This window comes from Eutrigla gurnardus (assembly GCF_963514095.1).
Source record: "Eutrigla gurnardus genome assembly, chromosome: 22".
Lineage (NCBI taxonomy): Eukaryota > Metazoa > Chordata > Actinopteri > Perciformes > Triglidae > Eutrigla > Eutrigla gurnardus.
This window is the reverse complement of record NC_139933.1, coordinates 15,310,267-15,337,836: the sequence shown is the minus strand read 5'-3', so window position 1 is coordinate 15,337,836 and position 27,570 is coordinate 15,310,267. Positions and strand designations below refer to the sequence as shown.

At 45.2% G+C, this 27,570-nt stretch overlaps 1 protein-coding gene across 2 annotated transcripts; it reads right to left on the bottom strand.

Moving 5' to 3' along the window:
• Positions 1 to 355: 355 nt before the first annotated feature.
• On the bottom strand, positions 356 to 26,105 carry fmnl1b (formin-like 1b). 2 transcript variants are annotated; one of them, XM_084039779.1, is made up of 27 exons: positions 25,376 to 26,105; positions 18,258 to 18,341; positions 17,716 to 17,799; positions 14,734 to 14,807; positions 13,843 to 13,926; positions 13,578 to 13,721; positions 12,801 to 12,888; positions 12,388 to 12,464; positions 12,205 to 12,298; positions 9,494 to 9,568; positions 8,752 to 8,862; positions 8,522 to 8,671; positions 8,096 to 8,197; positions 7,755 to 8,001; positions 7,388 to 7,612; positions 7,164 to 7,285; positions 6,611 to 6,813; positions 6,279 to 6,513; positions 6,043 to 6,111; positions 4,639 to 4,719; positions 4,421 to 4,550; positions 3,666 to 3,829; positions 2,954 to 3,055; positions 2,742 to 2,831; positions 2,173 to 2,287; positions 1,470 to 1,566; positions 356 to 937 (listed from the first exon to the last, which is right to left on the bottom strand). In XM_084039779.1, the coding sequence occupies exons 1-26, from the start codon at positions 25,520 to 25,522 to the stop codon at positions 1,490 to 1,492; spliced, it is 3,174 nt and encodes a 1,057-aa protein (XP_083895905.1). In that variant the 5' UTR covers positions 25,523 to 26,105; the 3' UTR covers positions 356 to 937; positions 1,470 to 1,489. The 2 variants fall into 2 exon arrangements, with proteins under 2 accessions (XP_083895905.1, XP_083895904.1); XM_084039778.1 differs by lacking the exon at positions 1,470 to 1,566.
• Positions 26,106 to 27,570: the final 1,465 nt, after the last annotated feature.

Here is a 27,570-nt window from a genome sequence, read left to right as displayed (position 1 = left end):
GAATCATCGCACTGAAGCAGCAGCTGGTGTTCATCAAAGGACCAGACGACGAAGTCTGTAAGTACAAATACAACTGATCTGAATCTGCTGTTAAGTGAAGACTCCTGATTTTCTCTGAGATCAGAGTGACTGAGATGTTTTGCGTTTTCGTCGTTCTTCACACCAGAAGGCGTCTTTGCAGCTTCTTGTTGTTTCAAAAGTCGTCCTCGGCGTGTAAAAGCTGCTCAGACAGAAGCAGACGAGGAAACGTCATCGTCGGTTCGGTTTACGAACTTCCCAAACCGGTAAACAGTGACTTAACAGTTTTTTACAAACTACACTAAAGAGCAAAAAGACACCAAAGTCGTCAGCGGTATAAAATTTTATTTGAGAAGAAGAAAAGTAGAAGTTTCTCATTCTTAAACTTCAGTATTAAAATAATTTAATTATATTACAAATCATCAGCCTAAATCTTGGAGACGGATGGCGGTAATTAAGATTCTATTTCAAATCAAACCAATTTTAAAGAAGACATCACGCCGAGCATTTTTTAAGAGAACGACAGAAATAATTTGTCCGTCTGTCAGTTTGTTTTTGAAGAAGCTCAGCCGAGTCTCTTTTGACGGGATCATGTGACTCGGCTGTCATCAAGTACAACCTTCTTTAACATTTCATCACTCGAATCAACACAATGTTTCTACAATCATCAAGTTTGTTTGACTTTATTTAGAAAGAGGCCTCCAGGTTTGACCTTCAACGTGCACTTTCACCTCTGCGTTCTGCAGCGTGCACTAGGGAGTCGGACGGCGGCGCGTGGGATCTTTTTGTGCTTGGAGGCGTTCGGGGTCGTCGGCGTGTCAGAGCGAGATGTCCGAGGACACGTGGAGCTGCTGACCTGGTTTCCACTTGGAGGAGCGTCGGCCGTTGTCCGACCTTCTGTACGGCTGGTTCCTCAAATCTGCAGAACAAAAACACGTAAAGGGAAAATTTGATCTTCGTCACAAACGTTTGACATCAACACATCTGGAGATACGAGCTTTCCACTGGGCAGGAAGGGGATGAAATGAAAGTAACCAAAGCTGTTGGATAAAAGTAGTGGAGTAGAAAGTAGCATAAAAGTACCTCAAATATGTACTTATCTACAAATAAGTCATTATACAAGAAACGTCAAGTTATCATGAGATAGAAAGTAATATACTTTTATATTTTAAATATATAATATACAAATGCAAGTTATCATAATATATAATATAATATATAAATATCCAATTTTCTTATATTAAAAAGTTATAAAACCTTAACTGAATATGATACATGCAGTATATTTGAGATTAATGCCGCTGACATTTAAGGAGAATTAAGAGAAAAGCTCTTGAGGATAAAGTTATAATATGAAAAACAAACATCACAAAAATGAAACATTAGTTTTAGAGCAGCAGAGATCAGAAACGTGAACTTAAAGGTGCAGTGAGAGAGAAAGCGGCTCAGACCCAGAGAGCAGCGAGCGACTTCAGGAAGTTACGTCATCGCCAACGAGACGAGAGGAGCGTTTGGCGGAGCGAGCCGTGAACGGCACGGACTTAAGAGCTGGAGACGACGGGGAGAGAGGAGGGACAAACGAGAGGGAGAGAGAGGAGGGACAGACAAGAGGGAGAGAGAGAGGAGGGACAAACGAGAAGAAGAGAGAGGAGGGACAAACGAGAGGGAGAGAGAGGAGGGACAAACGAGAGGGAGAGAGAGAGGAGGGACAAACGAGAAGAAGAGAGAGGAGGGACAAACGAGAGGGAGAGAGAGGAGGGACAAACGAGAGGGAGAGAGAGAGGAGGGACAAACGAGAAGAAGAGAGAGAGGAGGGACAAACGAGAGGAAGAGAGAGGAGGGACAAACGAGAAGAAGAGAGAGAGGAGGGACAAACGAGAGGGAGAGAGAGGAGGGACAGACAAGAGGGAGAGAGAGAGGAGGGACAAACGAGAGGAAGAGAGAGGAGGGACAGACAAGAGGGAGAGAGAGGAGGGACAGACAAGAGGGAGAGAGAGAGGAGGGACAAACGAGAAGAAGAGAGAGAGGAGGGACAAAAGAGAGAAGCTTTAGTCAGTCATTATTCAGAGCGGTGTCTACACGTTCAGCTGGATACTGAGTAACCTTGACTACAAGCCGTGACGGATGGCGTTTGCGTCTCCAGTAGGCGTTTACCTGTGATGATGTCCTCGATGGCGCCGTCCTTCCCCTCCCTCACCAGAGGAGACACCTGCCTCCTCTTCAGCTCTGCGATCAGATCCGTCTGTGGCGGTCTGGACGTCACGCAGACCTGAAACCATCAAACACAGCTGATGACACGTTTTAAAGGATAACTCTTTATTTCTGCTAGTTTCGGCTCAAAATGACCTCAAACTGCTTTACGACACCTTCCGTTGCTTCGAGGGTCGCAATCACAGGAAACACGAGCAGGCTAACAAACTGTTGCGTGGTTTATAATTTGACATACTTCTCACTGAGGGTCTTGTTTACTGAAGAAGGTCGTTTAGAGGCTTTGATGTTAAACTAAACCAGTTAAAAGTTCCTCTCAGTCACTTAAATCAGCTTCTGTGAGTCTGATTGGCTAGCTGCTTTGCTTATCGACCTATTTTAATGCAATCCTGTTGCTACGGCAACAGCTCTGGATTACTTCCTGTGGGCTGCTGCATCAGGCCGGTTGGAGATGAGCTGCATGTCTCCTGGAAAGCAGACGAGATCATGTGACAGCTGGAGGCGGAGCCTATTACCTTGTTGCCTTCAGGTTTCGGTGGCGTTGACGGAGCGTCACACTTCAGGACTTTATGTTTCCTCCTCTGCTCGTTGTCCCGCTCAGCTTGCTGTCAGGGAAACGTCATTAATGAACCTGTCTGAGGTCACATGATCTCCCTGATCTGTAAGATGTTTTCAGTTAACAGCGTTTTCCTTAATTAGAAGCAGCATGAGATGAGCGTTCGCTGACCTTGTACGCTTTGATGAACCGGACGAAAACGGGGAAGAAGGCCGAGGGCGGCGTGGTTTTAGAGTTCTCCCCGAAGTAGTCCACAGCCGAGTCGTAGGCGTCCTGGTGGACAGGAGACACAACGAACATTCAGCTCAAATAAAATAACTGAATACGGGAAAACTGTCTCCTGGAAGTCAAAGCAACCGCTGTGTAAACACCATAAACTAAATAAGAAGTGGACGTCGTCATGGTGACATCAACCATTGGTTTGTGGACTACGCTTAAAGTTTGGCACCATCTTGTGCAACCAGTGAAGGAAGTGACCATATTTGGACTGTGGAGGAGTGACGGGTGGATCTGATGAAATCAAGCAGGAGAGCAGCAACCGTACTGGATCTGGATCCATGTGGATTCTGGTGTGAAGCTGCTAACAAAGTTAGTTTCATAATTCAAGGTCAAATTTACAGCTAAGTGTTAAAGTCGTCTTAGTAGCTAACTGCATTGGTAGTGTGGTAGCGACCTGTCAATCAGCAGGTAGCCCCGCCCCTAAAGCATCCCCTGCTTTCTGGTCTGTTGGACTCTAAATGGACTATAATGTACTAAATGAACATCATGCTGGATTGAAGAAGACTTGAAACTAGAGCCTGAGACCATAAACTTCTTTTTGTAACCAGAGGCCCCCTGATGGCCAGTAGAGGAATTGCAACACTTCGGGGGACTTGAAGCTGACCTGAGCTGTTTTCCCGTCGGCCGTGAGCGAGTGAAGCAGCTCCGTGTTGCTGCTCAGAAACGTCTGCAGAACAGGATTGTCTTTCTCCACGGAGAACTCCCTCCTGGTCACCTCCATGCCGCGCTCCAGCGCTCGCACGTCCTGCAGGATGCTGTCGAGAGAAACTACGAGAGAGAGAGTGTTCAGAGGTGAGTTTGGTTTAACGTCCTTATCAGCCTCATAGTTCTGTAATTAGATTCTCTGGTATTGAGGCTGATGTCGGGGTCACACTGGTGAATGGAGAGATAACCCGCACAAAGGAAAAATTATTAATAAAGACATATTCATAATGTCATAATCCTGTGTGACTGACTGGACCAGACTCCTTTTATAAAAACAGCCTTTTATATTTCTGAGTGATACTCAGCTAACGGTCATCAACCAGCTTTAAAAGTATTTTCTTTTCAACTCAGAGCTGTGTGGTGGATCTAATTACGCCGATGTGAAGAGTTCATGTGGATTTAGAAAAGAGACTGATAATTAATATGTGGGAAAGCAACTGCTAAATATTAAAAAAATAAAACGTTTAAAAGACACCCAGCCCTTATCATAAGTGCTCTCTAACAAATGACACATTCATAAGTGGATTTGTGTTATTTGAATTTGCACTTTGTGTTTCCACAATTTTATTCTAGCCTCTTTGGAGAACTTCTAAGGCTGGTCAGCTGTCAACATGAGACCCGATCTAGATCCTCCAGCTGCTCATGTGGGCTCACCCAGGGCCGCCTTGTCCAGGAAGTGCAGCTCAGTGTGGAAGGCCTGCAGCGCCGGGTATTTCTCCTGGATGATGCTGACGATGAAGTGCAGCAGCGTCTGCTTCCGGTCTGTAGATTTGGTGTCCAGCAGCTCGGGACGGGAAATAAGAAGAAACCTATTTAAAAACTGAGATTTATTCATGACGCATTGAATAGTTTAAGGTCCTTTTTTGACTCACCAGATCTAAACTCTGCAGGCGGAAGCCGAACGCCGCCGCTCGCTTGCTGCTGTTCATGTAGTTTCCAAACGCCAAGATGATCTTTACGTCATCGTCAGGAAATAAACAAACACAAACAACAAGCAGTGGGATAGCATCCTCAAATAAAACATTTTATTTTAAAGGTTCCTTCCAAAAACACAAGAAATATTTTCAAACTGCAGCAGCAGAAAATACACTAGAGACCAGGAAAACAGACTAATGCTGCCTTTACGTGCTACTCGGAAGATCCTTCTTCCCACTTTTGGAATTACGAGAATGTCAAGTGTTTTATTGTTGGGATTAATCGGAAAAAAATGGCGGATGTAAGGTTTGCTGTTAGCTGCATATTTGGGAAAATCCTTTTTTGATTCCATGTGTTATGAATAGAACGATATATACAATTCGTCAAAATCAAGTTGCGTGTACGTAGATTACGCATCAAAATGATCGTAATTACGGACTCAAGAGGGGGCCGCGCATGTGCAATTTCCGAGTCAGCATCTCGTATTTACCATAATTCTGATACCAGGTGAGCAACGTGGCATCATGACTTTTTTGTAAATATACACGCCACTTCCTGTGGCGTGTCATCTGTACGCAATTCAAGCTATCCGCATGTATGTGTACGTTCTGAGCGAAACAACCCATCCCATCCGCGTGTTTGTCAGCACCCTCTAGCGGAACGACCCATCACATCCGCGTGTTTGTCAGCACCCTCTAGCGGAACGACCCATCACATCCGCGTGTTTGTCAGCACCCTCTAGCGGAACGACCCATCACATCCGCGTGTTTGTCAGCACCCTCTAGCGGAACGACCTATCACATCCGTGTGTATGTATACGCCCTTTAGGGTTAGGGTTCGGCGTTGATAAACACACGAAAAGGCGATTGTGCGTAGTGATAACACGCCATAATGGCATACGAGTTGGCGTGTCATACATACGCCACTTCATGAGAACAGTCTGAGGTGAAGGCAGCATGAACACAAGCAAACGAAGGAACATCTTCACAACCAACAGTTACCGTTGTGTTGTAAGCTTCATGATAATCTGTCATCAAACTATCATTCTGCCTGTGTTTTGTCTTTTGGACTGTCAGGGCCACCGTACTTTTCTCTTCAGTGAGAGCTGTTTTTAAAGCTCATTAACAAAACTGTATTTTGTTATCTTCTATGAGAAGATAATTCAGGTTTGCAGCAAACATTAATATGCCATCGCTCCCAAATATTTAGAACTATGTGATTTCATGCTCATCACTGTTAAAATAATATTCAGCTCTAAATCAATGAATATTAAATGTTTTAGGCACCAAATAAAAGAAACTGACTCCATGTCTCTCACAGAAATAGAAAACACCTCTCATACATCATCATCATCATCTCACCTCGAGGATTTTCTTCAGCTTGCCGGAGGATTTGATGGACATCGAGGCGGCGATGATGGCGTCCAGTTGCTGCCAGGAAGAGATTATTATTTGTCCCACAGCCGAATATATGAACACTAATGATGTTCAATTCCTGGAAGGGAGACTAGAGATCCCTTTGTTAGAGCTAATGGGGATCTTTTACAGTGTAGTCTCATATCTCAAGGACTCGACCTTCAACCCTCTCGTGAACTCACCGGCTGGATCAGCTGGACGCTGTCAGGGAAGTTGCCCATGAAGGTGAGGGTGCTGATGCGCTGGGAAAGCCGCGGGATCTTGCTGAAGCCCACCATGAAGCGGTCCTCCTCGCTGAGCTCCTCCAGGGGCCTGGCCTCGCACTCGTAGTCCTGGATCAGCTTCATCTCATACTCGGAGGGGATGAAACGCTCCAGGAGCTCCAGGAAGTCCAGGCTCAGAGCTCTCTGGTTGTACCTGCAGGGGGCGCCGGCGGTGATGTCACCGAACCGTGTTAGACAGTGAAACCAGCGTGACGGCGTTTGCTTTATGGTCATGTGATTCGGGTACGTACGTCTCTATCGCGCAGCAGATGTCCGACGCCGCCACGCCTTCCTTGCGCAGGGTGATCGCCAGGTTCTTGGCCCTGTTGGGCTCCATCAGAGACACTTTACTGGGGGTCTTGTGGGCCAGTTTCATCCTAAGGGTCCCCAGCTCCACGGTGGAGGACTGGGCCTTGGTCTTGAACTGCTCCTCAAAAGTCACCATGTCGAGCTCCTGAGAAAGATGAAGGTGAGGAAAAGAGACGGACATGTCGGCTCGTCATAGCAGGCTGAAACCATTGTTTGAATCTGTGGTTCTGAGAAGAGAAGCCAAAGCTGAAGCGCCTTAAACTGTCATTCTCTGCTGGCCATCAGGGGGCGACTCCTCTCTGATTGTATAGAAGTCTATGAGAAAATGAGCCTACTTCTCTCTTGATTTATTATCTCAGTAAACATGAGTTTATGGTCTCAATCTCTAGTTTCAAGTCTCCAATAAACAAACTCGTCATTAAAAAGTCTAAATACATTTAGAGAGTGACAAAGTGAAACGAGTAGTCGGGTGTTTCCAGTATTTAGTGGTCCGACCTCTAAGACTCGCTCATCGTCCAGCTCGTTGAAGATGGTTCCTGCCACCTGGTTGGATTTGAGCGCCTGCCAGTTCAACAGCGGCATTCGGTATTTGGTCTGAATGGGTTTCTTCTTTTTACCTGGAAGAAAAAATACTCAATCAGATAATATCAAAGTAACCAGAGACGCCTTTTAATGCCACGTTTGCTGCTCAACCATCCCCTCGTTCACACTGGACTCACCTGAGCTGCCATCAGTCACGTCCCCCGATGGATGGGTCATACCACCTCCAGGAGGCAGCGGGGGTGGTGGAGCTGCTGGTGGTGGAGGAGGAGGTGGAGTTCCAGTTGAGCCTGGAGGGGGAGGGGGTGGAGGAGGTGGAGGAGGAGCCTCAGAGGGAGGAGGCTGAGGCTCTGAGGAGGACGGAGACGCCTTGACGTCTTCACATGAATCTGCTTCTACTTTAGCTGTCGAGGAAACAACAAGATCACGTTCATAAAGGATAAAGTGAAACCCAAGATTATTCTTCATCTCTCAATAACGAGTGATTGTGAACTTTGTGTCTAACGTGTGTTCAGTGTTCTCAATACTCATCTCACCACCTCTGACCTGTCTGTGTGACATGCTGGGGGACGGGTACGACCACCTGGACTTCCAGGTGTCCCGAGGAGGAGCGCTTCATCTGGACCAGACCCTGGTCCACCAGAGCCTGAACTCGGACCTCCAGCTCCTTCAGGGCCTGGGTGGACCGATCCTTGTCTCTCTCTCTCTCCCTGTCTCTCTCTCGTTCTAGCTCTCTCTCTCTCGCCCGCTGCTGCAGGTGAGTCACCTGGGAGCCGCATTCACGGAGACTCTCCTGCAAGACACGACGCCATGCAGTCGCCATCGGTAACGCAGGTAGGGCAACGTAAACAACACTAAGCTTCATGGGAAGCATCATTAAAGTCTACCTTCAGGAGCTCCACTTCCTTCGTGGTCTGAATGAGCTTCTTCTCCATCTCAGACGCTTTCTCCACCGCCTCCCTCTCGCTCTGCTGGAGCCTGGCGTTCAACTGTCACCCACAATTCATCAGTTCAAACGTTACCCACAATTCATCACTTCAACTGTGTCTGTGTGTCTCTGTGTGTGAGTGCGTGTGTGTGTGTGTCTGTGCTACCTGTGTGTGTGTGTGTGCGCTGCCTGTGTGTGTGTGTGTGCTACCTGTGTGTGTCTGTGTGTGTGCGTGCTACGTGTGTGTGTGTGTGTGTGTGTGTGTGTGTGTGTGTGTGTGTGTGTGTCTGTGTGCTACCTGGGTGTGCATGTGTGTGTATGTGTGTGCTGCCTGTGTGCTACCTCTGTGTGTGTGTGTGTGTGTGTGTGTGTGTGTGTGTGTAACCTGTGTGTTGTGGTCCTGCAGCTCCTCCATGTGCTCCAGCAGAGCGGTCTTGGTCTCTGCATCCTCCAGCAGAGCCCCCACATCGAACACGTTGTCCAGGTAGGCCTGAATCTGGACCAGCAGCCTGTCGCTCTCCGTGAACTTCAACCTCTGTGTGTTTTTACAGAACAAGCAGATGAAAGACACATTCTGAGGGTTTCTTGTTTACGGGGTCAAAGGTCAACACTTGCCTCGAGGTAGTCATCCAGGCCGTGGCGAGTGAACTCGTACTGGAGGTGGACCCTGAAGTTCATGTTTTCCACCGAGTGCACCACAATGTTTATGAACTGCATGCAGGCCACCTGGTGGACAGACAGAGGAAATACATGTTCACATGCAGTAGCTGCCGTTTACTGAAGCCAAGAGAGGCAAAAGAGAGAGAAAAACTCATCTGGGGATCTAAATCTTTGTCTCTCATGTGTTTACGACTTAAAATCAAGCTTATATGAAAAATGCCTTCTCAACCCTATTAGATCACATCCCCCCGGATCTGGATCCATGTGGATTCTGGTGTGAAGCTGCTAACAAAGTTAGCTTCATGATTGAAGGTCAACTTTACAGCTAAGTGTTAAAGTCATCTTAGTAGCTAACTGCATTGGTAGCGTGGTAGCGACCTGTCAATCAGCAGGTAGCCCCGCCCCTAAAGCATCCCCTGCTTTCTGGTCTGGTGGACTCTAAATGGACCATAATGTACTAAATGAACATCATGCTGGATTTAAGAAGACTTGAAACTAGAGATTGAGACTGAGGTTGCCTCCCAGTTCTTCCCTGATCACCGGCACCAGTAGAACCAGTATCAGATGATCAGGACCAGTATAAAGGTATGAAGCTGCTGTGTTTTTATATAGAATTACTTCACATTGAATCCCACACGGTCTTACTGGACGGTGGACTAAATAAACGAGAGGATCCTCTAACGCTCCTCAGCTTTACCATAAAGTCGATGTTGCTGTCGTCGTGTTGGAAAAACTCCATGAGCTTCTCGAAGCGACTTTTCTCTCCACACACCTGGAAAAACAGCAAACACAGCGAGAGTTAATAGCAGATCTTTCAGTTTCTTTCTGTTGTGATGAATGTCTGCCGCGTTGATCCGGGTCCTTTGAGACCGGGTGGATCTTTGTTGTCTCCTCCATATGTACACACCGGGGGGCAGTGTGCTCACAATGAACGAGTCCAGAACTATTTTGGGATGGATCCATCTGTCCATGTGAGTACAACATGTGATCTAATGAGACTCCTGGTGTTGACAGAGGAGGATCATCAGGCTGCTGGTTGTTCAGGGACCAACAGAACTAAAGGATATAATTAATAATAATAACATCTTGGATATAAACCACAACCAATTACATAAACAAGGTATGTGTTTATGGAAAATAGAGAAAAACTATGGCTGAGTCAAACAGCTCAGCAGAACCCCTTTCTGGTCTGTTAGAAGTGGTCTCCCCATGTGATCCTGCCCCCCTTTTAGCCCACTTAGTCCTCTAAATAATGCAGCGACCCGACGGCCCAAAACAATAACTCCGTCCTGCCACGGAGGGACACATGAGCCTCGACTCTCCCACCAATCCATCACCTACTCCATCTTCCCGCCTCCGGCACACGCACACACACACACACACACAAGCAAACGCCACATACCGTGATACTAAAGTCACTGCTGTGGTAACCGATGCTGCACTAAACAACCAGGAGAAGGGAGAATGCGTCGCCTAATGTTATGGTCTTTACTGAAGGATCAGTGCTGATCTTCAACAGTGAACCTTGAAAACACACGTACTTTATTTTATATAGAGGCGAGAAGTAACAAAGTAAAAATACTCGCCACGCGCATGATCGGTCAGAATTTTGTGGGACGTTTGAATTTACAGAAACATCTCGGAGTAGTAACCCTGGTTATGTTTTTTTAGAATCCCCTCCGAAAATCGAAAATTGATTATTTTTATTGAATATTTTTTTGCGACAGTTCAGTGGTCTGCTTTACGTTAAGATTTTTTGCGACAGTTCAGTAGTCTGATTTACGTTAAGATTTATTTGCGACAGTTCAGTAGTCTGCTTTACGTTAATATTTTTTTGCGACAGTTCAGTGGTCTGCTTTACGTTAATATTTTTTGCGACAGTTCAGTAGTCTGATTTACGTTAATATTTTTTGTGACAGTTCAGTAGTCTGATTTACGTTAATATTTTTTGCGACAGTTCAGTAGTCTGATTTACGTTAATATTTTTTTGCGACAGTTCAGTAGTCTGATTTACGTTATTTTTTTGCGACAGTGCAGTAGTCTGATTTACGTTAATATTTTTTTTGCGACAGTTCAGTAGTCTGGTTTACGTTAATATTTTTTTGCAACAGTTCAGGGCAGCAGTTGTATCTGTTTGTGGGTCGGTTGCATTCTCACCCCAAACACAGCTGCCTTAACGAACTGCAGCCAGAGTTCAGTTAAACCTGACTAAATGTTGACTTGTGAAGGCGTTGTTTTACCTACAAAAACCATCTGAAATTTGTAAAAATTAGAAAATCAGGAACACAGTTAGGAATTTAGGTACTTTGTGTCGGCCTTCAGCTGCTTTCAGGATGACAAACGAGGAAGTTTATGTTCAGTTCAGCAAGTTAGAAAATGACTCCCCCATGGACGAATCCACAATTTGAGATCAATCTGATCAGGTCTAATGAAACTGTTGTTCTAAGTGTGTCTGACATTAAAAATATCTGCAGAAGCAGATGTTGAATGCTGCTGCGGATCCTGTTGCAGGGCAGGTTTCCAACATCTAATATTAGACCCTCCCCGTTCAGGTTTATGCTCCTTCCTGTCTGCGATCTGTTGGCAACAGTTGCTGCTTTTTCAGGCCGAGATGAGTCCGGGCCAAGGAGAGGTCAGAGGCGACGCAACAAGTGTTTCACATATTTACGCCTCTTCGTCGGATTCGTCTGGCGGCAGGACAACTGGGCCGAGCAGCTGACGGGGGGCAGGTGGGTCCGGGGTTCCCCCTAACCTGCGTCTCAGTGCTTTACAGGACTGCTGGTATGTGGGTGCTGGGACATTAATACCACGTCTATGTTAAGCCTGAGATCATTTAAAACAATGTCTGAATGTCGTCCTACTGATGCTGCTAGCAAATGTGAACTTTAAGGAAGATAAACTAATTTGATGTCAAAAGCACAGACATCCTCTACACTTGTAGAAAGAAGTACACATACTTGTGTTAAAAGAGGTGAAAGTACTGATTCAACTTCTTTACTCAAGTAAAAGTGGAAAAGTACAGGAAATGTACTCAAAGTAAAAAGCACCCTATGAAGTACATTTCTACTGACCGTTATTTTCCAAGACTAACTGAATCTCACATCATATTAATAATAATAAAGAAATAATCGATAATTCCCCTCAAATACATTAACACTAAAGTAACGAGCCTGTTATGAAAATTTGTAGAAACTAGAGTTGTTTATTTTAAAATGTAGGGAGGAAAAGAAAAAACTGTCAGAAAAATAAGTACTCAAAGTACAGATACCTGAAAATTCTACTTAAGTACAGCAGCTAGTATTTGTACTTTGTTACGAAGTACTTTGTTATTTCCACCTCTGGGCTGAAACTCACTGAGTGACTCTCATCATGCCGTTGACACATTTTAATAATTAGAAGTTTAAAAACCTCTTTGAAGTTGTCGAAGGCGGAGAGGATGATGTCATGGCCTCCTCTCACCAAACACACGGCGGCCAGCAGCTCCAGCACCAGCGCTTTGGTCCTGAGGGGAACAAACGCACGTTCACGTCATCACATCCTCAACATTCTCAACATCCAGGTCACAGAGTCGGACGGCTCCGTGTTCGGTACCTCGGGTTCCTGTTGTTGAGGCTGAGCGTGATCTCGTTCACGCAGCCAGGGTGCTTCATCACCAGGTTGAAGCCGGACTGAAACGCAAGACAGCAGAGTGTCGATACGCAGCTACGAGGCTCGATTCCCTTTTCCAAACTGTTGATTTTTGTTATCGAACCAAATATGGAAATAGAATATTAAAAAGTAAAACATTAAGCTAAGCAGCATTCAAAAGTTTAACTTTTAATTCATTTGAACTGAGAAAGTAAAACATTTTTTTTGTCACAATTGTAACTTAATGTCATAATTTTGACTTTGACTTTGTATTTCATTAGTATTCCTCACTTCTCCATCCATTTGTTTTGTTGTTTTAGTGGCAGAAATGGGCTTCCATACATATCCGTAAAACGCCACAAATACTTTTGAAATACCTGATAGTTCATGATGGCACGTAAACACATGATGCAGAGGTGAACGTCGTCCGTCTGGCTCGCAGCGCGGGAGCTCCTCAGGGCTTTCCTGTTTCAGAGAGAGTTAAATCTTTTACGGCTTTGTTGTCCATCGACACTCAAATAAGCACTTTACAGGTACGAGGAACGTAACCCGGATGTCATTCATCATTTCCCACACGACAGTAAGACGAGAAGGAACGTCACACATAAAAGTGAGTCGAACTGTTGAGTCCCACTTCATCTAATGACAGGTTTGAGTGACATTTCTCACATTCATGAGTCGTAAACAAACACTCGGAGTCTGAACACCAAGAATGCAGTCGCTTCACATCCCAGACATTTCTCAATGTGTGCCTGAGCAACATTTTCCGACAAGGAACCGATAAACAGAATCCACCTGCCGGTTCGATGACACTGCTGTCGAAGTCGGGGCTGGACGGCGTCGTCAGAATGCTAACATAAACATAAACTGAGTGATCCTTAACAAGAGCGAAACAAAAAGAGATCAAATCTAAACAGAGGCTACTTCTGTTGGTTGGACCAGACAGGAACCTCCTGCTCTGGGAAGTGAAGCCAATGCTGAAGTACTACTACTGGCCATCGGGGGGCGACTCGTCTGGTAGCAAAAAGAAGTCTGATTGCATGGAAGTCTGAGAAAATGACCCTACATTTCCCCTGGTGTGATAGAGAGAAGTTTAGTTGTATGGGAACATGAAGCCATCAAACGTAAGTCGGTCGCCACGATGACGTCCCCACCTGACCCCGAAGGCCTTGCTGCTCTTTGTGCTGCCGTGCGTCGGCGAGCTGCTGGCACTTCTGCTCACGTCTTCCACCGAGCGGTCCACAGGTCGGGCCTTGTCTGCAGGCGGCGTGCCGTTGTCCAGCGAGTCCACGTCGTACCTGCCAGCCACAAGCAGAGGTCATACATTCTACACGCATCATACATATCAGGTCATACGTGCTTTCATGAGGCGGTCTGATACCGCCGAGGACATGCGAGACGTCGTCAACACAAACGTACGTGATGGCGCTGTGGGCGGCAGACAGATAGTCCACAAGAACCTCTAGGCCCTGGTTCTCATCGTTGAGGAACTCCTGAGCCCAGCTGCAAGAGGAGAAAACCACTTCACAACTCAATTTAACATTAGATAAAGATATTCTATATAAATAATAGATATAGAAATTAGATGAAGATATTAGATAAAGAATGATAAATGGACTCTGACTGGAGCTTGGTAACGTTAACATTTTTTAAAAGGAAACTGTCATATTTAATTCATGATGGACGATAGAGGATTTTATAGAGGATCAAATAATATATATATGTATGTATGTATAATATCTATCTATCTATCTATCTATCTATCTATCTATCTATCTATCTATCTATCTATCTATCTATCTATCTATCTATCTATCTATCTATCTCATCTTTTCCTTTCCCCATATTGTTTTTTTATGTATTTATTTATTTTAGTGGATTGTTGCTTCTATTTATTTTGTGTGCTTGTTAGCTTCTTGTTATAATTTATTTTAATTATATTTTTATGTAGGTTGGTCCTTTTCTTAAATTATGTTTTTCATTATTAAACAAAATCTCAAATTTACTTCAATACCTGTATAACATGATGGTAAACGTTCATTAAATGAAGTCTAATGTGTGTGAAAATTAAAAACAAAACAAAAACAATAATCTGTCTCTGATGCTTCACCTGCTTCTCACTTTCTTTTATTTATCAGGTGAACAATTAATTGCAAAGCGAGAAGTTTCATAAAGGGTTGTAATTAATTATATTCACACAAACAGCTTTATAGTTAAAATCACAGTCTCAAACTAAACAGCTTTTAGTCAGGAATGACCAGACGGAGGTTTGAAGTCGACGGAGCCTCGGAGGATTACAGAGACACTCACCCGATGTAATTGGTCCTCAGGGAGATCTCCAGCTCTCTCAGGATCTGAGTGGATTCCTGGACCCGTCTCTTAAACTGACAGAACACACGCAGGTAAATTGTCAAGTCAGTAAACGCTTTGTTATTCAGGTAATAGAGGACGCCAGGCAAGTCAGGGTATTGATTTGTGGCTAAAAAAAGAAAAGCAACAAATGCTGTGTGTTAAAAAAACATTCATTATTCATATAGTCATTAGTGGATTAAATTAAAATAACATTTTAAAAAGTGGCTTCTGGCCAGAATGTGAATCTTCACATTGTGTTTTCATCGTCACCTGATTTAAAATATTGTTTTAATGTGTGTGTGTGTGTGTGTGTGTGTGTGTGTGTGTGTGTGTGTGTGTGTGTGTTTATTTGATCACTGGATGAGGATTCAAGATTATAAAGACTACAGATTGGAGTTCAAAAAGTAATAGTACCGATTCTACTTCTTTGAGTAAAAAAGTACAGGCTCTGAAATGTATTCAAAGTATAAAGTATTCCTATGAAGGACGTTTCTACTGGTTAATTTTTACAAGGCAAACTGAATCTGTCATCATATCATTAAGAAAAATATAATAGAGTACAAAGTACAGATGTTTTTTAATGTAGGGAGTAAAAATAAAAAGTTGTCAGAAAAATAAATACTCAAATACAGATACCTGTAAATAAATAAATAATCCAAGTTACAGATAGTAAAAAAGTCAACTACAAAGTAATAAATATAAATATATTTACAAGTTATACATATATGTGAATTAAAATAGAAGTATTTGTATGCAAATAGAATTATTAATACGTTAATTATTAAATAATAAAATAATAATAATAAATCTCAATAATTGAAATGAGACGAATGAGCTGTTAAACAACTACCGCGACGCCAAACCGGAAGTAACTCGGACCTAGAGCGATTAAGGACACGCGCAGGCTCGCGCGTGCAACAGGGGGCAACAAACGCTGAGACTGTGGAGGCATGATGGACCCAGAACCCCGAGGAGGACTGGTGGACCCAGAACCCCGAGGAGGCAGCCGGTAAGACGCGGGACCTTTTTCTACGCTAAACTCGACGTTTGCTTTCGTGATTGCGTCTGCTGCGCGTGTCTGCTCGGGCACGCGCTAATTCTGTGTAGGCTATTGTAAGGAACTTCATTGTTATCATCTGGTTGTGTGTTGATTATAATCGGCTGTTTGTTGAATTACGTGACCATGTCACGGTTGTTTGGTCCTTCGTGGACGTAGTTATGGTGACGTCACCTGTTGGTTTGTGGACTACGGAATTGGAGCCTCGAGTAAAAAAAAAAAAAAAAAAGTTGAAGCCTCGAGTTTTGCATTTAGGCCGTCGCCATCTTTGATTTGTGACTACATTTGGACTGTGAGGAATGACCAGTGGATCTGATGCAGCGGCACCAAGCCCAACCTTACCGGATCTGGATCCATGTGGATCTGGTGATGGAGCTGCTAACAAAGTTAGCTTCATGATTCAAGGTCAACTTTACAGCTAAGTGTTAGGGTGCAGTCGAATAGTCTTTTTTGCTTAGGAAGGTTCCTAACTGAAGAAGTGACCCGGAAGTAAACAAGTGGCCGCCATGATAATAGCCGTTCGGATTCTCTAAATGCATAGGAAAGGAGCTCTAATGCTTCCTTTCAGAGCTCCTTTAGCATAGGATGCAACGGACCTTCCTATGCGAAAGGAAAGGAGATTACGCCAACCCACAATTCTTAGCGAGAGCAACATTTAAAGTGCCACACACCTCGGCAGTTCATGAAAACAAACAATATGCCTATTTGCATATTTAACAATGACTTTCATGCAGACATGTAGTAATTGGAATAGTGATGATTAAATTGTGGACAGTGCTAATCGAATGGTATTTTTTTAAATTATTATTTCAATCATGTTACAAATGTTTGACAAAAACGAAACTAAAACCACAAATGAAACGTAAATAAAGCAACAGGAAGGAGGAGCTGCTGGACCTGAAGCCGGTCAGTGAACCAGCTGTTGATAAAACCAACATGTGGAGAAGTGGATGATGCGCTTTTTGTAGTCCATTATTGTAGTTTATCCAGCACAGACGCACGTCAATCGTCGGTGCCGATCATCAGCTGTCAATCATCAGCGGCCGCGTTTTAATGACATAGCTTAGTGAAAGTACGGTCGGATTCTCTGAGCACCGCGGTCGACTTTTCCTAACTCCTTTTGAGTTCTCCTATCGCCTTTCCTTAACCCTGTGACGTTTTCCCCAGAGGTCAAGGAATAGGAGTTAGGAATAGGAGTTAGGACCTTATTTTTTGACTATTCGACTGCACCCATAATGTCGTCTTAGTAGCTAAAAGCATTGGTAGCGTGTTAGCAACCTGTCAATCAGCAGGAAGCCCCGCCCCTAAAGCGTCCCCTGCTTCCTGGTCTGGTGGACTCTAACTGGACCATAATGTACTAAATGAACATCATGCTGGATTGAAGAAGACTTGAAACTAGAGATTGAGACCATAAACTCATGGTTACCATGTTTACTGAGATAATACATCAAGAGAGAACTAGAGTCATTTTCTCATAGACTTCTATACAATCAGAGAGAAGTCTCCCCCTGATGGTGAGCAGAGGGAATGCAGGTTTAAGGAACTTCAGTTTTGGATTCACTTCTCCGAACCGGGTGAAAGCACCATAAGTGAAAATCTTAGTTGTTTCAATAGCAACCAGAAACAGACTCACCATGCCCGAACACGGAGGTGGAAATGAGTCTCTTACAAATATTTGCGTAAATGTTAAATTAAAGTCAACATGTCGGCTCTGTCTCCACTATCGCTATCATTCAGGTCAACGTGCTTTACTGCCACAAAAAGCTGGAGAATTTTATCAACTGCATTTTTCCAGGGGAATATGCTGATAAGACATTTTTCTTTCCAACTAAATGGAACCTTTAGCCTGAGATATGAGGGACGTGATGTGTGCGGGGTTTTACCTTCCGACTGACCCCGCCGTGATCCAGATGACTCCTCAGCTTCTCCAGATACGCAGACGGAGGATTCTTCACTTCAAACCGCTCCTGAAGACAAACCGAGAGCTCCAATCAGACCTGATTGTGGCAGCGAGGACGGGGTCCGGCGGGGGCCCAGCTCTGCCGGGGTTTTCACGCTGGCGAGGTTGATTACACAGCGTCTCTTATGCAAATTAATTTGATCTTAACGAGCTTCCTGTTTATATTCACACACTCAGGCTCTTCGGTCGGTAACGGCTTACAGGGATCAAAGTTGGACTTTCATTTTGGTGCAATTATAATTACTGACTCTGCCCTCCGTCAACCTCCCATCATGCAGCAGGTTGTTAAGGACGTCCCTGTGGTTACTATGGCGATGTGCAATATTAACGAGCTTCCTTTCGTGTGAGTGCTTGTGAGGACTGGGCCTGGTGTTTGGTGTTCACGTTGCATCAGTAAACGATATTGATCGGCGCTCGCTGTTTCTACAACACGTCCGAGTCAGAGGAGAAGACTCCTAAACCCACCTGGTCACAGATCAGGTCCCACTTCTTCTCGTTGTCGTACTGACTGAGGATCTTCACCTTGTCTGGAGGGAGATTCATCGTGTTCTGAAAACACAGGAAGAGGAGAACAGTGATATCGATATATCAGATAAGCGCTAATCTGTAAAATGAGGGATGCTTCACGACGGGGCCCCCTTCAATAATGCACGGCTCCTGTGTGAATTATCGTTGGCGTCCTGTTTGAGTCACTCTCTGAGTCTGAAGCCGCTTGTTATGTTGACTAGCTGCTTTGCTAGTCTGTCGTCACAACAAGGTCACTGTTGTGTTGCTCTGACTCATCACACGGTCATCAAAATATGGTTAAAACTCTTAACATGGCAGGAAAACATCCTGGGTCACTTTTCATTTAGTTAAGAAACAAATATTTATTGCGTCAAACACAATTTAAAAAAATGTATCATATTCTATATGGTCTCCCTGCATAAATACATTTTAAAAGTATTTTTGTTACTGTATTTTTTTTTAAATCAGGCTCTTTTTCACTCCTCTTCCATGATATGAGATAGACAGCATTTCAAGTCACTTGTGTCACCAAAATCAACTTATTGTGATCCGCGATTAAGAATTGGTTTACTAGATTAAAATGAATAAACACACAAGAGAATGTTGCTTCGTCTGTTTCATCTCTAAAGGGAAAGTCAGAATTTGCTTTACAAGTTACGCACACACACATACACACGCTGAGCTTAATTGCTTTGCGTCCAACTCATCCCTCCGTCGGCCTTCACAGCTCCGCCGCCGCAAGGTCGACGAGAGGAAGCAGGCGCCGTGACACTACTAGTGCTGGTTTTGCTTTGCCTCAGAGATAATCACACACAAACAGCTTATAGTTGTTTATACATGGCGTAACCACACTGTTTTAGGGTGAAGAGACACGTTTTATGCATCCTGTGGTAAAACCGAGGATCTAAATACTGAAACACTCAGAAATCTACTGCGTAGACGTCCTGCTGAACAAACAGGCTGCAGTAGATTCCAGTACAGCAGATCGATGGTGTTGTGAGGCTGGATGTGAATCTGATCAATCAAACCTGCCGATCAATACGTGCTGGTTAGATTTGACCTGCTGGCTAAGAGGAAAAACAAGCTTCTGCTGCTTTTTAATGAAACAATCACGAGTGCAAACGGGGACGGCATCTTTTGAAAAGAAAATCTTGAAGGACCACACCAGTGTTACGACATGTCTAGTTTACACAAACCTCTACCATGTTGACCAAAACTCCAATAAAGGTTGACAGCTCAGAGGGCGGAGCCAAGTATAAAGGAGGTCAACGATTGGCTGCAAGTTCAGACTCCCCTGTGTGTCTCCCTATGTCCGAGCCTCCCCGTCTCCCATGTCTCCCTGTGTCTCCCCATGTCTCCCCCATATCTCCCCATGTCTCTCCCCTGTCTCTCCCCATGTCCGAGCCTCCCCGTTTCCCGTGTCTCCCCCATCTTCCCCGTGTCTCCCCTGTGTCTCCCTCATCTTCCCCGTGTCTCTCCCCATGTCTCCCCGTGTCTCCCCTGTGTCTCCCTCATCTTCCCCGTGTCTCTCCTCATGTCTCCCCATGTCTCCCCGTGTCTCCCGTGTCTCCCTCATCTTCCCCGTGTCTCTCCTCATGTCTCCCCATGTCTCCCCGTGTCTCCCCTGTGTCTCCCTCATCTTCCCCGTGTCTCTCCCCGTGTCTCCTCATGTCTCCCCATGTCTCCCCTGCGTCTTCCTCATCTTCCCCATGTCTCTCCTTGTGTCTCCCCCTGTGTCTCCCTCATCTGCCCCATGTCTCCCCGTGTCTCCCCTGTGTCTCCCTCATCTGCCCCGTGTCTCTCCCCATGTCTCCCCGTGTCTCCCCTGTGTCTCCCTCATCTTCCCCGTGTCTCTCCTCATGTCTCCCCATGTCTCCCCGTGTCTCCCGTGTCTCCCTCATCTTCCCCGTGTCTCTCCTCATGTCTCCCCATGTCTCCCCGTGTCTCCCCTGTGTCTCCCTCATCTTCCCCGTGTCTCTCCCCGTGTCTCCTCATGTCTCCCCATGTCTCCCCTGCGTCTTCCTCATCTTCCCCATGTCTCTCCTTGTGTCTCCCCCTGTGTCTCTCCCCTTGTCCCCCCCTGTCCCCCCCATCTCCCTCCGTCTCCCCCGTGTCTCCCCGTCTCCACCATCTCCCCGTGTCTCCCCCTGTCTCCCCCGTCGCCCTGTGTCTCCCCCGTCTCCCCTGTGTCTCCCCGTGTCTCCCCATGTCTCCCCATGTCTCCCCCCTGTCTCCCCCTGTCTCCCCCGTGTCTCCCCATGTCTCCCCATGTCTCCCCATGTCTCCCGTGTCTCCCTCATGTCTCCCGTGTCTCCCCATGTCTCCCTGTGTCTCCCCCCTGTCTCCCCATGTGTCTCCCCTGTCTCTCCCCGTGTCTCCTGCCTCACAGCGTCCGTGTCGCCTCTAACACGATTCAGCTGCATCGCGTGTAAGCTCATTTAAAAACACATTTCTGGATCAATACGTTATGTGACAGGAAATGGCTCCGAGGTGGTTCCGATCCGTCACCGTCGCTGAACGCCCTGTAATGTGCATTTATAAAATGCCAGGATGTTTAGGGACGGAGATCAAGCTCAACATCATTGACTCTAAATGGACCATAATTTAGCAGGGTAATTTTCTCATAGACTTATATACAACCAGAGAGGAGTCGTCCCCTGGTGGCCAGCAGAGAGAACGCAGCTTTAAGGACCTCTAGCGTTGGCTTCACAAAACATACTTTAGAGAGATAACGTCTTAATATACTTAATATTCTATTCATTCAGAATAGTTTGACAAAGGAACTTTAAAACATCTTAACTTTTTAACGAGCTAAAAGAACAGAACCACTAACGAGCGAGTAAAAGTGTCTGTGAGTAAACACAGAGCACGATTCTACAGAACATTTACAAGTCCTCCCCCCGCCGCGTTCCCCGTTGGGAAAATATGCAAAGTGTTATGTAAACGTGCCGAGGGAAGAGGAGCGCCACGTAAACTTTTGTATGTGTTAGAACGGCGAGTCACAGCTACACAGCAGATATCTGCAGCTTTGATATCGATTCCCCTCCGGAGAAAACCATCACTAAAAGCTGCTCGCTACGCAACCCTCCGTTTATCACTCGTCTGCATGTCAACGCGTTCTCCAAATCCACCTCAATCGAGCTCAGAGCGGTTCTGCAGGATGCGACTGCTGCCGGTCTGCAGGATCCCTCACTGTTACCAGCTCACAGAGCGGCCGGCTGGTTTGTATGCAGACGGAGTCTCCGCTCCATTTAGCAGAGAGGATTGGCTGTGCTGACTCAGCAGACGTGACTGGGTCGGTTGGAAGAGATGATCTATATATATTGTGTGATTACAACCGTGATGTAGCAAAAAAATAAGGCACTCTGGGAAATGTGTTGGGCGGAGGGCGGGGAGGAGAAACGCTTTGATGCAGCAGACGGTCGGCGTGCTGCAGTGACGCCTGTTTGGGTTTTTTACACTTTCACACCGACTGCAGCTGCAGAAAAACCTGCAGCACACTGTTGCATTAATTCATTGCAGTGGTCATCTCACAGCCCCATCACAACCCCATCACAGCCCCTTCACAGCCCCTTCACAGCCCCATCACAGCCCCTTCACAGCCCCTTCACAACCCCATCACAACCCCATCACAGCGCCTTCACAGCCCCTTCACAGCCCCTTCACAGCCCCATCACAACCCCATTGCAGCCCCTTCACAGCCCCATTGCAGCCCCTTCACAGCCCCATCACAGATATCATCCCATCACACACTGGATTTACTGTGTGCGACATTACACATGCAGAGTAAGTAAAAGCATCGTATGCAAACACCTTCATCATGCAAAACAGGAGGCAAGAATAGAAGCTGTTTCCGTGTTGGAGGAGAAAATAATCGTACATCTTCCTCTGGATAAATGATACGAACAAACCACAATCACACATGTTGAGATATGCACGTTATGAATGATAGAAATTCTGTATTTCGCTTGTTCACCATGTGGCAAAAAGTACATGTTGTGTGTTTTCAGGGTTCAGACCTCAGATGGAGCTGAGAATTCAATGTTTGTATTAGATTAGATCAACGCTGCACACTTAATCTGCAATTTATCGAAGGCACAATATTTGTTCAAGGTGAAATGTGTCAAAATGGCTTCTCTTTTAAGTTTAGATATTGTGTCGTTGCAGATAGGCAGATATAGGAAGTTGATTGGGCTGAATTTCCGTTATCGGGATAATCATAAATATCATCACAAGTAACTAAAAAGCTGTCAAGCTCGCTTTTATGGTGGTGGAAACGAGTTTGATTCAAATTTTTCTTTTCTTTTTTCTTTAACCTTTATTTACACAGTGAAATAGTTTCTTATCTGTGACACAATAAATATATTTGTTTCTTAAATAAACTTATTCTAGTATGTTTAAGTTCTAAACATATTGATGATTATGGGGATAATATAAATTATTCTCACCAAGATAATCGTGTTTTTTCTTATCAGCCCAGCTGCAGAGACGTCCTGACCACCGCATTATGTTCTTCAGATTTAAATAAGAAAACATCTTTGTTTGGTACAGACCCTTGTAAATGATCCCACCATAATGTTTCCTATGAAAATAAGTGTCAACATAATCACAACCTCTAATATTGCAAATCTTATGGCAACATCAGTCTAAATAATCACTATTAGTGTAAGTTCAGCGTATTTATCTTCCGTATGACTAGAAGGCGGGACATAATGTTGGGAGGAATCTCATTTGATGATTCACCAGCTTCTCTAGCTCTGATTGGTTGATGGATGGACGTCACGATATCATTGATTGAAATGTTTTGGTACCAGCTGATGTGACGGGCGTCATATTTAGTTTTCACAGGAAGATATTGGAGTTTGATATAAAAACGTGAAGAACTATATTTTTGTAATTTCTTTAGACATATTTTATTGAATAGATAAATATATACATATAGAATATGACCGTTGACGTAATCGGAAAGAGCCATCAGACCTCGTCTTAAAGAGCAAGCTTGAATGTTAAAAAGTTGAATCGATTTGTCTCAAGTAAAAGAAGTATTGTGTCTCTTTACTGTTTTTAGGAACTATTTTTCCAGGCGTCGTAACATTCAGCTCAGCGGCTCTCTTGGCTCTGTTCTGATTGACAGCTCAGAGGGCGGAGCCAACGTATAAAGGATGTCAACGATTGGCTGAAAGTTTCACCTCGGTGTCGTATGAGTTTCAGGCTCGTAAGTCGCTTCATAAATGAATGATGTTCAACTTCTCCCAGTAAGTCTTCCTCATATTCATACTGGGAGTGTTGGCAAGTTGTTCTCTGACCAGTATCTTCTTCTCTACATTGAGTCGTGTTGGTGTAAACCAACGTTGAGCGGTCTGAATGAGATTCTCTTGAACTTGATATTAGCAGCTAGCTCCACCCGGGCCACTAGGGTAAACTGGAAGCAGCCGACATTAACAACAAGTGAACCCAGAACCTGCTACTCACTTCGGACGCAGACAGGATCTGATATGTGAATAATAACGGCTTTTATAAGACAGTATTTTTAGATCAAATAAACAATTTTGAAAAGTTTGAATTCCCTGTCTTACACCGTTTCAACATGAACGGAGGTTAAAACAGGGAGCTGAGTTCTACTTAAGTAGACACCGATGTAAACACGATGTGTCGAAGACTAAATCTCTGCTGATGGAGGGAAGTCAGAACTAGACTGTTCTTTAACAGCCGGTATTTCAGGCTCCCTCTCATGGATTGACGGGGAACATCCATTATCGGGGCTTTCATTGATCGGCGTCCACCTTTTTTTAGAGGAATCTGCCTCTGTGAGACCGCTGATGACAAACCTCAGGCCTCGAAATCAGATCACAGATCAGCTGAACATACCATCGTACCTCCAGAGCCTCGTCGATGAGTCTCCAAGAGAACCAGAGGAATGCGGTCCGGCGTGCAGCGAGTCGCCCGGCCACCTACAGAACATAGCTGCGCTTGTCAGACTCTTCAAACTGTCTCCCTTGTTTGCGACACAAGGTCAGGTTGTCATCGCCACGGGAGACGACTAACTGCTCAGTGAGGGAGGTAACGAGGAGAAAATCGAGTTATGGTGGAGGAATGCTGCTGCTGGTGACTTCATGATGAGTTGTGGGGGAAAGCCAGGCAACCGTCCCCAACAGTGAGGGCTGATCTGCTGCTATGACGACGGACGTCGAACCTGTCTGTGGAGCCAAAGGTGTCGTACTGTTCACCGATGTGCAGGCAGCTGTGATGCACCAAGAAACGCAGCGGGGAAGGAGACTTCATGACGCATACGGATTCACACGTGTTTTTGTGAATAAGTCAGAATGGAAACATGACTTCCAGAAGGATGTATTCAAAATGAAGCATGAAAACACCAAATAAAAAGGGTCTGTGTAGATAATATCTAGTACCTGTGTATCTAAACATCGATAAAACGTAGCTGGGAGGTAAAATAAACCATGTCATCCTGTAAATAGTGGCATTAAAGGTTTTTGTTATGACGTTTTTTGGGGGTTTTGGAGGACCTTCGTTGGGGTTCTGATGTCGGGAGATGAAGTCAGGCTCCTAATTTGAAAACTCTACTGATCGGCCGAAAAGTGTCGGCCGATCAGTTGAGTTTTCTTTATGGACTTGGCTTTGATGTTATGTCGAAACATGGAGAATGTTTTTGAATTGGCTAAACTATCGCTAATGCTGTAGCATTAAGAGTTCCCTTGATTGGCACGAAGAGGCCTAGATCAACACCAGAGTGTGTCAACATACGTTTTAGTGCTTTAACCTTCTTTAAAAGTGAATTAATGAGATAGAAGAGTGATTCTTTAAAAAGTATGTATTCTAAGTAGAATCCCCCCCCCCCCCCACCATTCTCCCTCCAGCAGACCATGCAGTGATCCTAATGCTGCAGTAAGCTCCAGTATAAAGGACCTCTTATGCATCTTTCCACGGTGGCATTGTGTACCTGGCACTGTGATAAGCTCGTCACATTTCCAACATATTCCACATTCTTTGCTTTCTTTGCCTGGTGCTCTTTTCTCCGACATGTGGCCCCGACCGGCTGCACAGACCTCACAACTCACCAACACGGCACTGAAGCGCTGCTCCAGCTCTTCTTCAGGAGGCATCGGGAGCTTCAGCCCCGCTTGTCTCTGGGAGCCCGAGGAGCCCGGAGGGGCCGCCGCCGCCTTCCCCTGTGGCAACTCTATGCTTCCTGCTGCATTTCCCATGATTCTGAATTCGATAGATCCTGCTCTCAAAAACCTGTGTCAGCTAAAAAAACAGTGGCAAATGTCTTGTCTAGTTATTCAAAGTGAAGGGCGAGGCTCCGGGAGGCAGGGGCCTGTGACACCTCATCGTCTCTGTGACCCCCAGTCGATTCATGCCGTGGACGGCACTCATTTACGCGTCCATGTTCTCAGACGGGGAGAAAGCGATGGGTGGTGAAATCCTGCCCGGCTCCTGAACGAGATCCTGATGCATTATGAAACCCTAGAAAGAGGGAAGGGGATATCCTGAGAGTGACGGACAGAGTGACAGCTGAACGGGTGAAAGAGAAAAGGGGGAGGAGTTAAGAGTTCAGAGCTGTGCACATTGGACGAGGCAGCGATGAGACGGGGAAAAAAACTTCACTCCTGTTCTTCCATCTGCACAGGTGAGGGAAGAAAACTCTGTAAGAAACTACTCCAAGAGCTGCAGTGCTCTTGGTGCATCTGCTGTTGCATGCTGGGAGTTTCCCGGGCCTTTTGACGTCCAGAGGAAGAAGAGGAGGGGAACATGCAGAGATCCAGCAGCAGATCCACTCTGTCTATCTGAAACCGGGACGGAGAGAGAGACGGACGGCAGCAGTGGCATTAGTCCTACCAGAGGGGAGCACACGGAGAGCTGAGCCCTCTGGGTCCTAATGCCTCCATGTACAGGGCGGTTCTTCAGTTACCTACAGAATAGCTACAGCGTTTCTGACGGACTGAGCCAAATGTTCACATGTTCATATGAGAATTAAAGGTGGATTTTCTTTATTTTTCTTCTTGTCAGTAAATCCCATAAAAAGAATAAAACTAGTATCGCTTGATTATGAAGTCTCTTTAAGGGTGGTGTGATGTAGGACTTTATCTGACCAGTGTGCCATCCTGACCTTTTAACCCCAAACAAGACTTTTGGTAGTTTTATAGCCTCAACCATAAACATAATTGAGCCAGTAAATAAGAAAAGTAAGAGGCTGAATTTCATCCTGGTCCTGGTGCTGCATGCTGGTTTCCTGGGACACGTGAATAGATGGCAGATACAGTTTGGACCTGATGATTTTATTTGACTGCATGAAGTTATTTTATACGTTTGCTTTGTAATATTTCAGCCTGAACAGAGGATGGAAGTTTTCCTTTAAAGAAAAGCATCACGTCGGAGTAATAAACGGTGAATGAAAGCAGCAGCCGATCAGAGCCTCATTCACACCGACACGCCGTCACAAACTCATGACACCCAAACATTCCGCCGTCGTTACGTGGCTGTGAAAGAGGATCACGCACCTAATCGCAATCATAAGTGGCGCCGCAGCGATGACATCATCCCGAAGGACTTTGTTTGTAATCGTGTTGTTGGCTGCAGAACGACTGGACTATCACTGGGAGGTGGACGCCGTTAATAAATGATGTGTCACGCTGATACCTGTTTCTTGGTCACACCTGGTCGGCAGCACACGGGATGCCATGAAGGGTGACGGCGAGTTCAGATGGAGATCAAAGTGGCGAGGAGTTCTGCGATTCTAACAGAAGAGAGAGACATTGTTGACAAGACGCTGGATAAAACAAGAAAAGAGGAAAAGGATGAAACATTGACACGTTTATCTCTATTGGAGCACAATAATCAGATCTGAGGTCTTATTCAGATTCAGGGAGAAATATTTATACCCGTGTTGCAGCTCGGATTCATTTGTGTTCAGACTGCAATCGGTAAACGTCTTGGAGTAATTGCCATGGTTACGGGCTTGTTCAAATCCCCGGAATTAGAAAGTGAATCATTGCTAGCTCTGAATGCACCATGAGAATGTATGACAGGATGATGGAGACAAAAACGAAACGGCTGGAAGAAATAATTAGTCGATCAATCGATCAGGTGATTAGTCGATCGTCGGGAAACTAACCTGCAACTTATTTGATAATTGATAAATCAATTTAGCGTGTTCTTATAGGATTCGCTGCTTCTTTGTGTCTAACGGTGCAACAAACTGAATATCATTCCGTTTTAAGTGACTTGCAGGCGTCTGATTGGTTTGGAAAAC